Source organism: Bos indicus x Bos taurus, chromosome 16 (assembly GCF_003369695.1).
Source record: "Bos indicus x Bos taurus breed Angus x Brahman F1 hybrid chromosome 16, Bos_hybrid_MaternalHap_v2.0, whole genome shotgun sequence".
Lineage (NCBI taxonomy): Eukaryota > Metazoa > Chordata > Mammalia > Artiodactyla > Bovidae > Bos > Bos indicus x Bos taurus.
Window position 1 is genome coordinate 57,186,534 of NC_040091.1, and position 14,031 is coordinate 57,200,564.

Here is a 14,031-nt window from a genome sequence, read left to right on the forward strand (position 1 = left end):
CAGGAACCTATGAACTGTCATGCCAGCATAACCCGCTGGTTATCAACATAACTCATCACTCAAACGTCCTCTTCCACCATGCCACATCAGTGCTGCTGAATTTCTCAACCCCATTGGTGGGCATCTCGGCGGTGGCTCTAAGGACACCCTCCGACATAAGTCCTTCAGCTCCCAACAGCTGCATCATCCCAGAGCACAAGGGGCAAAATCATCAGGGACAAAGGTATAAAGTCCCCTTACTTCCTTTTCCCTTTCTTTTTCAACAACTGCTATCATTTTCTACATACTGTTGTATATAAAGTAGGTGTTTGTTTGCCAACTAAAAATGGGTCTCAGTTCAGTTCAGTCGCTCAGTCGTGTTCGACTCTTTGCGACCCCATGAATCGCAGCATGCCAGGCCTCCCTGTCCATCACCAACTCCCGGAATTCACTCAAATTCATGTCCATCAAATCGGTAATGCCATCCAGCCATCTCATCCTCTGTCATCCCCTTGTCTGCCTGCCCGCAATCCCTCCCTGCATCAGAGTCTTTTCCAATGAGTCAACTCTTTGCATCAGGTAGCCAAAGTATTGGAGTTTCAGCTTTAGCATCAGTCCTTCCAGTGAACACCCAGGACTAATCTCCTTTAGAATGGACTGGTTGAATCTCCTTGCAGTCCAAGGAACTCTCAAAAGTCTTCTCCAACACCACAGTTTGAAAGCATCAATTCTTCGGTGCTCAGCTTTCTTCACAGTCCAACTCTCACATCCATACATGACCACAGGAAAAAACAATAGCCTTGACTAGATCGACCTTTGTTGGCAAAGTAATGTCTTTACTTTTGGATATACTATCTAGGTTGATCATAACTTTCCTTCCAAGGAATAAGTGTCTTTTAATTTCATGGCTGCAGTCACCATCTGCAGTGATTTTGGAGCCCCAAAAAATAAAGTCTGACACTGTTTCCTCATCTATTTCCCATGAAGTGATGGGACCAGATGCCATGATCTTCGTTTTCTGAATGTTGAGCTTTAAGCCAACTTTTCACTCTCCTCTTTCACTTTCTTCAAGAGGCTTTTTAGTTCCTCTTCACTTTCTGCCATAAGGGTGGTGTCATCTGCATATCTGAGGTTATTGAGATTTCTCCCAGCAATCTTGATTCCAGCTTGTGCTTTTTCCAGCCCAGCATTTCTCATGATGTACTCTGCATAGAAGTTAAATAAGCAGGGTGACAGTATACAGCCTTGACGTACTCCTTTTCCTATTTGGAACCAGTCTGTTGTTCCATGTCCAGTTCTAACTGTTGCTTCCTGACCTGCATACAGGTTTCTCAAGAGGCAGGTCAGGTGGTCTGATATTCCCATCTCTTTCAGAATTTTCCATAGTTCACTGTGATCCACAAAGTCAAAGGCCTTGGCATAGTCAATAAAGCAGAAATAGATGTTTTTCTGGAACTCTCTTGCTTTTTCCATGATCCAGTGGATGTTGGCAATTTGATCTCTGGTTCCTCTGCCTTTTCTAAAACCAGCTTGAATATCTGGAAGTTCACAGTTCACGTATTGCTGAAGCCTGGCTTGGAGAATTTTGAGCACTACTTTACTAGCATGTGAGATGAGTGCAATTGTGCAGTAGTTTGAGCATTCTTTGGTATTGCCTTTCTTTGGGATTGGAATGAAAACCGACCTTTTCCAGTCCTGTAGCCACTGCCGAGTTTTCCAAATTTGTTGGCATATTGAGTGCATCATTTTCACAGCATCATCTTTCAGGATTTGGAATAGTTCAACTGGAATTCCATCACCTCCACTAGCTTTGTTCGTAGTGATGCTTTCTAAGGCCCACTTGACTTCACATTCCAAGATCTCTGGCTCTAGGTGAGTGATCACACCATCGTGGTTATCTTGGTGATGAAGATCTTTTTTGTATAGTTCTTCTGTGTATTCTTGCCACTTCTTCTTAATATCTTCTGCGTCTGTTAGGTCCATACCATTTCTATCCTTTATCGACCCCATCTTTGCATGAAATGTTCCCTTGGTATCTCTAAATTTCTTGAAGATATCTCTAGTCTTTCCCATTCTGTTGTTTTCCTCTATTTCTTTGCATTGATCGCTGAGGAAGGCTTTCTTATCTCTTCTTTGGAACTCTGCATTCAGATGCTTATATCTTTCCTTTTCTCCTTTGCTTTTCGCTTCTCTTCTTTTCACAGCTTTGTAAGACCTCCTCACACAGCCATTTTGCTTTTTTGCATTTCTTTTCCATGGGGATGGTCTTGATCCCTGTCTCCTCTGCAATGTCACGAACCTCTGTCCATAGTCATCAGGCACTCTATCTATCAGATCTAGTCCCTTAAATCTATTTCTCACTTCCACTGTGTAATCATAAGGCATTTGATTTGGGTCATAATGTCTAGTGGTTTTCCCTACTTTCTTCAATTTAATTCTGAGTTTGGCAATAAGGAGTTCATGATCTGAGCCACAGTCAGTCCCAGTCTTGTTTTTGCTGACTGTATAGAGCTTCTCGATCTTTGGCTGCAAATAATATAATCAATCTGATTTTGGTGTTGACCATCTGGTGATGTCCATATGTAGAGTCTTCTCTTGTGTTGTTGGAAGAGGGTGTTTGCTATGCCCAGTGTGTTCTCTTGGCAAAACTCTATTAGCCTCTGCCCTGCTGCATTCCAGTCTAAGAACTACTAAAAAAGACATAAGAACCAAGCAAAGAACAACTCATAGAAGGCACACTTGCATTTTATATTTTGCTCTTCTTTCCTTAGCTGAGAATAATTTTTATGTAAATATTTATCATCTTTACTAGGTCTTAAAATCTCTTGTACATATAAAACCACTGCCTTCAAATCAACGTTGCTATGTAAACTGCCAAATTTCCCTGCCAAAAACTCAATGTTCCCAAGGTGATGTATATTTTTCCACTTGTTCCCGCCTGGACAGTGTATGTAGTGAGTTTAACAATTAGTCTCTAAGGCGTGCTATGTAATCAATTAGACTTACATATGGTAGTCAGGTGGAGAAAGCAATGGCACCCCACTCCAGTACTCTTGCCTGGAAAATCCCATGGACAGAGGAGCCTGGTAGGCTGCAGTTCATGGGGTCGCTAAGAGTTGGACACGACTGAGCGACTTCACTTTCACTTTTCACCTTCATGCATTGGAGAAGGAAATGGCAACCCACTCCAATGTTCTTGCCTGGAGAATCCCAGGGATGGGGGAGCCTGGTGGGCTGCCATCTATGGGGTCGCACAGAGTCGGACACGACTGAAGTGACTTAGCAGCAGCAGCAGCAGCAGCAGCATGGAAGTCAGGACTATATGAGCTATGTGTGCCCTTCTGTAGACATCTGTGACTGTCACCATGTAGATAGTGTTTCCTGGACTCTCAGCCACAGCTAGTAATGAACGTTGGTGTGGTCAAGGTTGGCCCTGATGAGGCAAGGAGCAAGTCAGACACGGTAATCTGTGCTGCACTTGTGCTGAATTCATTCTCTGAAAGGTCTAATCAGGTAAGTAGGACTACAGGTAACAGAGTTTGTTTCCTCAAGGAGTGAAGTGTCAGGCAATCGGGATCCTAGTCAAAAAGCTGGGGTTGTAGACAGTGCTCCATCAAGGAGGGACTCCGATACCACCATGCCCAACCTAGGTATCCCAGAAACCCAATCTTGATTAGGAGGTAGACGATACTAATATAGTATTTTAGTTATCTTTTGCTCTGTAGCAAATTATATTAATACCAACATTTAGTGGCTTATCACAGTTTCTGTTGGTAAGAAATCTGGATGCAACTCAGCTAGGTGCCTCTGGCTTAGTGTCCCTTATGAGGTTGCCATTAGCTCTTGGCCAAGGCTGCAGTAACCTAGGCTCAAGTGGAGCCTTGCAGAATTCACTTCCAAGCTCACTCACGTGGCTATTGGCAAGCCTCGGGAGATCTGTGGCCAAATTAATTCGCATAGGTGCTGGTGTGGGCACAGTCACATAAGCATTGCTCAGTTCCTTGCCACATGTTCAGTTCAGTTCAGTCGCTCAGTTGTGTCCAGCACTTTGCGACCCCATGAATTGCAGCACGCCAGGCCTCCCTGTCCATCACCAACTCCCAGAGTTCACCGAGACTCACGTCCATTGAGTCAGTGATGCCATCCAGCCATCTCATCCTCTGTTGTCCCCTTCTCCTCCTGCCCCCAATCCCTCCCAGCATCAGAGTCTTTTCCAGTGAGTCAACTCTTCGCATGAGGTGACCAAAGTACTGGAGTTTCAGCTTTAGCATCTTTCCTTCCAAAGAAATCCCAGGGCTGATCTTCTTCATAATGGACTGGTTGGATCTCTTTGCAGTCCAAGAGACTCTCAAGAGCCTTCTCCAGCACCACAGTTCAAAAGCATCAATTCTTTGGCGCTCAGCCTTCTTCACAGTCCAACTCTCACATCCATACATGACCACAGGAAAAACCATAGCCTTGACTAGACGAACCTTTGTTGGCAAAGTAATGTCTCTGCTTTTGAATATGCTATCTAGGTTGGTCATAACTTTCCTTCCAAGGAGTAAGCGTCTTTTAATTTCATGGCTGCAGTCACCATCTGCAGAGATTTTGGAGCCCCCCAAAATAGTCTGACACTGTTTCCACTGTTTCCCCATCTATTTCCCATGAAGTGATGGGACCAGATGCCATGATCTTCGTTTTCTGAATGTTGAGCTTTAAGCCAACTTTTTCACTCTCCACTTTCACTTTCATCAAGAGGCTTTTTAGTTCCTCTTCACTTTCTGCCATAAGGGTGGTGTCATCTGCATATCTGAGGTTATTGAGATTTCTCCCGGCAATCTTGATTCCAGCTTGTGCTTCTTCCAGTCCAGCGTTTCTCAGGAAGTACTCTGCATGTAAGTTAAATAAGCAGAGTGACAATATACAGCCTTGACGTACTCCTTTTCCTATTTGAAACTAGTCTGTTGTTCCATGTCCAGTTCTAACTGTTGCTTCCTGACCTGCATACAGGTTTCTCAAGAGGCGGATCAGGTGGTCTGGTATTCCCATCCTTGCCACATGAGCATCTCCATAATCTGCCTGAATGTCTTTATGACATGATGGCTAATAATCCAAAAACATAAAAAGAGCCAGAAAGGGTGAGTAGATGAGAATCTGCCCCAAAGGGAAGCCAGTCTTTTTATAACATAATGTTGGAATTGACACCCCATTACTTCTGGCATATTCTATTCATCAGAAATGAGTCAATTAGTCCTGCCCATACTCAAGAGGAAGGACGAGCATCAGTGCACAAATTATTAGTGGTCATTTACCACATGCAATGATAGTAGTTTATGTTAATTGAGTATTAACTATGTGCCAGACATTGTTGTAAGTGCTAGGAAGGAATGGGGTCTCGGTAATGGACATTGCAACATTAGCTAGTTCATCTGTGACTTTTAAGTCTCCTGAGTGAGCAAACATCTTCAAATATTAATGCAAGAATGTAGACTGTTAAAATAACATTGTTTACTAGAATGATTGCCTCTGTCTCATGTGTTTTCCAATTATTTTCTTTACTGGCTCTACCTCTGGCCTCAAGCAATACAGAATTTCTTTCAGGTCCCTGGAACATGTGTTCTTGATGAGCTCCATGTCTTTGCACATAATGTTCCTACTTTCTTGAATGCTGTCCAGTACTTCTTCACTTCAACTCACACTTGACCATCAGGATTCACCTTCTTCTATGAAGTTTTGGCAAGCCCCATCCTTGTTTCCATAGGACATTGCATACAACCCACACTCTACAAAAGCAGCTTTCTCATTGGGTGGTAGCTTATTTATTTTCTTGTTCTTTCCCACTCTGAACTCCCTACAGTAGACATTCTGCTCAGTATCTCTCAATACCTAGCAGAGGCCCTGATGTATCAGAGATGTCGGAAACTGTACATCGCATGATGGTTACAGACCTTACCTCTAAATCCTCCACGGAACAGAACTGAACAAGCAAACCAAAAAAGAGGTCACAACCTCTCTAGGCCCAAGGGACAAGAATTCCCTTACACCATCACAGCTGTGAAATTTTGACAAAGAAGTTGATTAATTATGATCACTGCTGCTAATTCTTTGCTTATTTTCATTTGGCACTGTGGGAAAACAAGTTTTCTTACATGCATGCGTGCAAACCAGTAGAAATAGGATATGATTCTCCAGTTTACACAGAATGTATCTGGAATGCATAAGCATGTCCAAACCACGTCTGACTGACAGGAGCCATGCAAATTGGCTTTTCCTTCTCAGCCAGCAAATCAGTGCAATATAGTAAATTTTGATATATAGGGGACCTAATAGATCCCACATATTTTCTTTGTGGACAGATTTAAAATCTGAACCCCTATATATTCTCAAAGGATGGAAGTCTTTTAGCATCTTTGTATCAATCACAGTTGTAAATGTAGATAGACCATAATATGAAAGCCTCAAATTCTGGGCATAGTAAGAGGGATTCCTGGCTACCTCCTCTTACCCCTTATGACCTGAATTCCATTAATACTAAAATGGGCAAGGGAGAGCTGACAGATGCCTGGCAGTAGAAGATGTGTTATCCATTTTGTATTTAACCATTAGTAACCAATGGCCCAACTTCCTACATCAATGCACCTCTGTTTATTCTTTGAAATAGACTCTATTTCTTAGAGCAGTTTTGGATTCACAGCAAAACTGACTGGAAAGTACAGAGATTTCGCATAAACCACGCCCCCCCCCCCCCCCCCGACACACACACAGTCACAGTCTCCCCCAACTGTCACACCTTCATCAGACGCACAATCAATGAACCTACAGGGACACATGATCATCACCCAGAGTCCACAGTTTACATTAGGTTCATTCATGGTTTTGCATGTTCTATAGGTTTGAACAAATACTTAATGACATATATCTGTTACAGTGTCATAGAGTAGTTTCACGGCCCTGAAAATGCTCCGTGCTCTGCGTTACAATACTGCATCTTTAAACCAGTGTGACTGGTCCACAGAATCTCAGCTGAGCTTCCAGTAAACCTAAGCCTGGCTTCCCGGTGACATTCATGATGCTTACTTTGGACTCTTTGGCTTTGATCTCTCTCTTCATCTTGTTTCCCATTTTGCCATGATGGCTACCCAGTTTATGACCCTTTGGGCTTAGTCTTTTGATAATGGATCCTTAGTCTTGAAAACCAAGTTTAGTGTTCCAGGATTCGGTCTCCTCATGCCCGCATGTGGTCAGTCGTGTCTGACTCTTTGCGATCCCATGGACTGTAGCTTGCCAGGCTCCTCTTTCCATGGAATTTTCCAGGTAAGAATATGGGAGTGGGTTGACATTTCCTCCTCCAGGGCATCTTCCCAACCCGGGGAAAGAACCCATGTCTCCTGTGTCTCCTGCATTGGCAGGTGGATTGTTTACCACTGCGCCACCTGGGAAGCCCCACCAGTGCCCAGTAACAGTTTCCTGCATTTTTTTTTTACTCTCTATTTCTTGCTCTAGCCACCTTTGGGAAAGGCCTTGCATAACCTTCCATAGTATCCCAGGAGTTGGAGTCTCAGGCAGATTCCCAGCCATCCCAGGGTTGTGTCGATAGCTTTGGAAAGTGGGAACCATCTTTTTGATTAATACAGTGGGGTTTTGAATGTTTCCAAAATAGAATCCATGCACTAACAGGTTAATTTTCCTAAATGAGTAGATTAGCTCACAGATAATCAAGATTCATATAATCTACCTTGGAAATTCACAAGATCAAGTCTAGCAGAATTTGCTAATAGACAAGAATTTCTCATGGACGTGTGTTTCCCGTGCAACAAGATTCTGTTCTTTCAGTCATATGAACACAATTAAAATACTAGTTGCAACTTCTCTGACCCTGCCTGATGGTATAGCCATTAAATGCCCCAGTGTTGAGTCTTCTGAAGTTGAAGAATAGTGTCCCCTTTTCCAGGGTCTGGGCTGATAGCAATGGTTGAAACTTCTGATCACCCATTTCTTTTCAGCATTTATACTTTCTTTTTATTGATTTTTTTTCCTACCTACCTGCCTTATAAAAGGTTGAGAATATAACCTCCCAAACAATTGTGCTTCTTTCAATTTATCCTTATATTTCAAACAGTTCTGGATTTTTATAATTTGTGTTACATAATTAGGTGTAGAAGTACTTGTGACTGTTTTATCTTTATTGGGATCATACCTCTTGCCAACCCTTTTGCCCCTTTAAAAGGATTTGGCTTTGTATCACACTTTGTCTGGAATTAAAATTTCCATCCATGCTTTCTCTTTGTTTGTATTTGTTTGATAAATATTTGCCTTTCTTTTATTTTTAACCTTTCTCTATCTTCACTGCCAATGAGTCCAGGGCTTATTGTTTCATTGCACTGTTTACAAAGACAGTAGGATTTCATTGTGTAAAACTACTCCAAGCTTTTATTCTGAAATTTCATCTCATGTTCCCTAAGCCCATAATATTCTTTAGGATGCTGTAGCATCTTTACCTTTGGGATGTTTATCTCCCAGCACTCAGTGGCCTTTGTCAATGGTTCTCCCTTCCCCTCACTCACTCCTACCTCACTCCACCAAGACCCTTATACTTTCTGACTGGAAATTGTGAAATGAGTAAAGAAAGAGTACTGCTGAAGACTGATGGATAGAGGACAGATATGTGACCCCTGAAAAGTAGTGCCCAGTTTCCTGGTCTTTACAGGGGCCAGGGAATGAAGAAAGACTGACTTGTTTCTTTTCTTTTAGTATAGCTCTATTCTTTATTTGCTTTGTGCTTTTTTTTTTTTCTTTTTTCAGAAAATAAACAACAACAACAGAAATCACATTTTGGCTTCCAGTGATGTTTCTCAATTCAATTCCAATACATTTTGAAATCAGGGCAGGGGAATCCTCAGAGTCCAGCTATCCACCTTGGTTTTTGGTGTTAATCAGAGTTTTCCTATGTTTCTGTATTGTTGATATTTAAGTGGGAAGCAGGGAGAAACTACCTTTGAGGATTCTTGTGAGACTGCTTGAGAATGATCTATGTGGAGTTTGTAACCCATTCAAGCACCAGGTGGGACCAGTTCCACACCATTTCCCATCCTTATCTTTTTTTACCACCCTCCTTTTACAAAATGTGACAGTTATCCATCAGTTTACTGCTTCTCATCTCTAAAGTCACCCTCATCACCCTAACTTGTAGTACTAAGAATAGGATTCTGTTTGCTGACTGACACAGTGTTAACTCTTGTCAACAGAGAGTTCTGGAGACACACTGCAGGAGGAAGGGGCTTCTCTTCCTGTTCGGATATGCCATCTTCCCTCTGGCTGCCGTGACATGCTCACCAGTGATGTGCAGGACACCTGTGGTCAAGGATGGCGGCCTTTGTGCTCCAGATGGCTCTTCACCGCAGTAGTTAGAGGTGGCAGCTTAGTAATTGTGGTCCCACAGCCTGTCACTCAAACACACAGGCACAACCAAACCGATTCCCTCCATCTATGTGACTCTGTCTTCTACCATCATTTCCAGTTCCATTCTGTGTCAGTCAGTCAAGCAGGACACCATAATTAGAATGGGGAAGATTAATATAAGTAACTAGTAACAGAAAAGGAACTCTTAAGGGGTAAGGAGAACACCTTGGTAGTTAATTTTAGAGAAGAATGGTGGGTCAAGGGGGCAACCATTACTTTTAGGGATGGGGGGAGATTATCTTGAGGAAGAGCGCTCCACTCCCTCCAAGGCTGTGATTTTTATCTCATTGGACAGGGTGGAGCAGGGTAACAGAGAAGGGTGCTGAGGTTTTGTAGGCTAAGACTGGGAATCAAGAAACCACCCTCTGGGGTGCTGATCAAGGCTCATTAGGAAGCTGTCTGTTGAGGTTCTATTGGGACTTTCTGAAAAGCTGTCATAGCAAATGCTACTGAAACTGTCCAGGAGGTCACCTGCTGTGCACTGATGAACTTGATGGAAAGCCACCCATTGGGATACCAATGAGACTTTCTGGGAAGTCATTCAGTGGGGTACCTTTGCTGGAAATCCAGCTAGGGTGCTGGTAGGAGTTCTGGGACATGCAGGGTGTCACTGAAACTCTGATGCTGTGTCAGACATCAAATGCTGCTGAAGCAAGGAGAGAAAAGCACACGAGAATCAAGAAGAGACACCCCTTTCTCCTACAATGTCTCCCCAGTTATATCTACTGGGCAAACATAATGTTATACTAACTGGCAAAAGAGCAATACTTGCATGGTCCCTCTTTAGTATCTCAAAGCAGGGTAATTAAGAGTGGGCATTTGGAAATGACGGGCCATAAGTTGATTGCTGGCAGAAAATATTTTGTCAAATAACCATGAAGAAACCCGTTTTCTCTCTGCCTTTGATGTTCCAGATTAAGATTTTCCTGGCTTGAATTCTAAGACCAATTTCTTCTTTCTTTCCTTTTTTAATTGAAGGATAATTGCTTTACAGAATTTTGTTGTTTTCTGCCAAACATCAACATGGATCAACCACAGGTATACATATGTCCCCTCCCTCTTGAATCTCCCTCGGCATCCCACCCCTCTAGGTTGTTACAGAGCCCCAGTTTGAGTTCCCTGAGTCGTAGAGCAAATTCCCATTGACTATCTATCTGACTGACTACTTACATGGTAATGTAAGTTTTCATGTTACTCTCTCCATACCTCTCACCCTCTCCTTCCTCCCCCCTACATCCCATGTCCATAAGTCTGTTCTCTATGTCTGTGTCTGCACTGCCACCCTACAAACAATTTCATCAGTACCATCTTTCTAAATTCCATATATATGTGTTAGTATACGATATTCGTTTTTCTCTTTCTGACTTACTTCACTCTATAATAGGCTCTAGGTTCATCCACCTCATTAGAACTGACTCAAATGCATTCCTTTTTATGGCTGAGTAATATACCATTGTGGGCTTCCCCGGTAGCTCAGCTGGTAAAGAATCCGACTACAATGCAGGAGACTCCGGTTCAATTTCTGGGTTGAAAAGATCCCCTGGAGATGGGATAGGCTACCCTCATGGGTTTCCCTGATGGGGAAGAATCAGACAGTAAAGAATCCACCTGCAATGTGGTCAACCTGGGCTATATCCCTGGGTTGAGAAGATCCCCTGGAGGAGGGCATGGCAACCCACTCCGGTATTCTTGCCTAGAGAATCTATATAGACAAAGGAGCCTGGCGGGCTACATTTCATGGGGTCACAAACAGTCAGACACAACTGAGTGAGTGACTAAGCACAGCACAGCACACAACATTCCTTTGTATATATGTAACACAATTTCTTTATCCACTCATCTGTCGGTGGACATCTAGGTTCCTTCCTGTTCTCAGTTCTAGTTATTGTAAATAGTGCTGCAATGAACATGAGGGTACATGTGTCTTTTTCAATTTTGGTTTCTTCAGGGTATATGCCTAGTAGTGGGATTTCTGGGTCACATGGTGGTTTTCTTCCTGGTTTTTTAAGGAGTCTCCATATTGTCTTCCATAGTGGCTGTATCAATTGACAGTCCCACCAACAGTGCAAGAGGATTCCCTTTTCTCTACACCTTCTCCAGCATTTATTGTTTGTAGACTTTTTGGAGTCTACATGGCACCCCACTCCAGTACTCTTGCCTGGAAAATTCCATGAACAGAGGAGCCTGGAAGGCTGCAGTCCATGGCGTCGGTGAGGGTCAGACATGACTGAGCGACTTCACTTTCACTTTTCACTTTCATGCATTGGAGAAGGAAATGGCAACCCACTCCAGTGTTCTTGCCTGGAGAATCCCAGGGACGGGGGAGCCTGGTGGGCTGCCGTCTGTGGGGTCGCACAGAGTCGGACACAACTGAAGTGACTTAGCAGCGGCAGACTTTTTGATAATGACCATTCTGACTGGTATGAGATGGTATCTTATTGTAGTTTTGGTTTGCTTTTCTCTAATAATGAGCAATGTTGAGCATCTTTTCATTTGTTTGTTAGCTGTCTTTTCAATGGCTAAGACCAGTTTTCAATATAACTTCTAAGTAGACTGAACTAACTGGACATTTATATTTTCTCTTTTTAATGTTTTGAACTTATTTTAAGTCCAAGGCAAACATAAGGTAAAAATATCACTTTAACTTATTCAGTATAAGTGCACATTCTGATTGAGATGGAAAACAAGTAATAGATACTCATAAATATAAAACTGTAGTGGGTTCTGAGGTTTACCTTAAACTGTAGCTTATTAAAACCAAGTATTCTACTATAAAACTGAAAAAGACATTTATCTTTTAAAACAAATATCCATGTGGAAACCAGAGTTATTTCTTCTCTTTCTCTCTTGTTCTCACTTTCATTCTTTTTCACTCACTATATATAATCATGTTTGATCCTTTTTATCATTATGGATAATTGAGAGCAGAATTATGTAACAATTTAGGTCTAAAACAACGAATGTTTATGTGTGTGTGTGTGTGTATACATTGTATTTATATTGCTGTGTTTTATTTCACATAGAAGAAAGGCTTCTGAAAAATTTAATGTAGAGTGATTTGTAAAACTAATTATTCTATATAGTGTGTGTGTGTGTCTGTATAGAGAAAGGGGCAGACTATATTTTAATATAGAAGTATTCAAAAAATGTTTATTAAGTGCCTACAATATGCCAGGAATCATTTTTCAGTTGAGGAAACTGAGACTCAGTGTGTACAAATTCACTTTATTTTAAATTAGCAAAATTAAGACTAGAGTCAAATTAGTTTTTCTGTAAAGAAAGTTTCCATTTTATGAATGAAAAACTATTTTATAAATATACTCCTGTCTATTACTACCCAGGAAATCCTACCCTCTCCCTCCAACCATATTAAGATTAGGATAACAAGAGGTTAGCTGGCATAATTAAAGAACACCTGTATTTTAGATATATTTATGCAAATGGCATATTTCTTTTGTGGAATACATGAAATTAAATATAGATGTGGGTGCCAAGTAATGTAGGTGAGCTTGTGACATTTGATGGAGTAGGTGATAAGTGATGGAACTGTCAAGATACTTTGGGGGCTTCCCTGGTTAAGAATTCACCTGCCAGTATAGAGAATACCGGTCAGACCCCTGCTCCGGGAAGATCCCACATGCCTCAGGGCAACTAAACCCATGCACCACAACTACTGAGCCCATGCTCCAGAGCCCAAGAGCTGCAGCTACAGAAGCCCGAGTGCCCTAGAGCTTGTGCTCTGCAGCAAAAGAAGCTATTGCAATGGGAAGCCTGGTCACCAAAACCAGAGAGTAACCCCCTCTCGCCGCAACTAGAGAAAAGACCAAGTATGAAGCAGTCAAAACCAAAGCACAGCCAAAGATAAACAAAGCAAATAAATCTTTAAAAAAATACTTTGAACTTTGGGAAAATTCAGGAAATGAATTATCTGGAGTGGAGCAATTTTATGGGCAGAATCCAGAGGATTTGGGGTCATTAGAAAAAGAGATTTTGACCTAGCTCCTATGGGGTCCTTGTTGTTTTTGTTCAGTCACTCAGTAGTGTCCAACTCTTTGCAACCCCATGGACTGCAGCACAGGCTTCCATGACCTTCACCATCTCCCAGAGCTTGCTCAAATTCATGTCCATCAAGTCAGTGATGCCATCCAACCATCTCATCCTCTGTCAATCCCTTCTCCTGCCTTCAATCTTTCCCAGAATCAGGGTCTTTTCTAATGAATCAGTTCTTCGCATCAGGTGGCCAAAGTATTAGAGCTTCAGCTTCAGCATGTTGTCCTAGCCCAGGCAAAAAGAATCTCAGTCCCCAGAGGAGAGAAAATCAGAGAAATAAATATTCCCTTCTCTTGGAGATTAGAAGTACAGATAAGCCAGAAAGAAGTTACAACTTAAAGCCAGGTTTATGTGTGTATTCGTTTTCTATTGCCATGCAGCAATACTGCTATGTACTGAGCAGCTTAAACCAACACACATTTACACTCTCACAGTTTCTGAGACTCAAGATTCTAGGCCAGATTTGCAGCAACATGGATGACCTAGGGATTGTCATACTGAGTGAAGTTGGTCAGACAGAGAAGGAGAAATACCTTATATGTGGAATTGAAAAAGAAATGA

General features: G+C 42.1%; 1 protein-coding gene across 1 annotated transcript in view; it reads left to right on the forward strand.

Moving 5' to 3' along the window:
- PAPPA2 (pappalysin 2) overlaps positions 1-14,031 on the forward strand; it is a 317,947-nt gene that overhangs the window by 192,183 nt on the left and 111,733 nt on the right. The window contains exon 14 of the mRNA XM_027565412.1: positions 4-223. Within this exon, the coding sequence (XP_027421213.1) occupies positions 4-223 (220 nt within the window). The remainder of the gene's footprint in view (positions 1-3; positions 224-14,031) is intronic.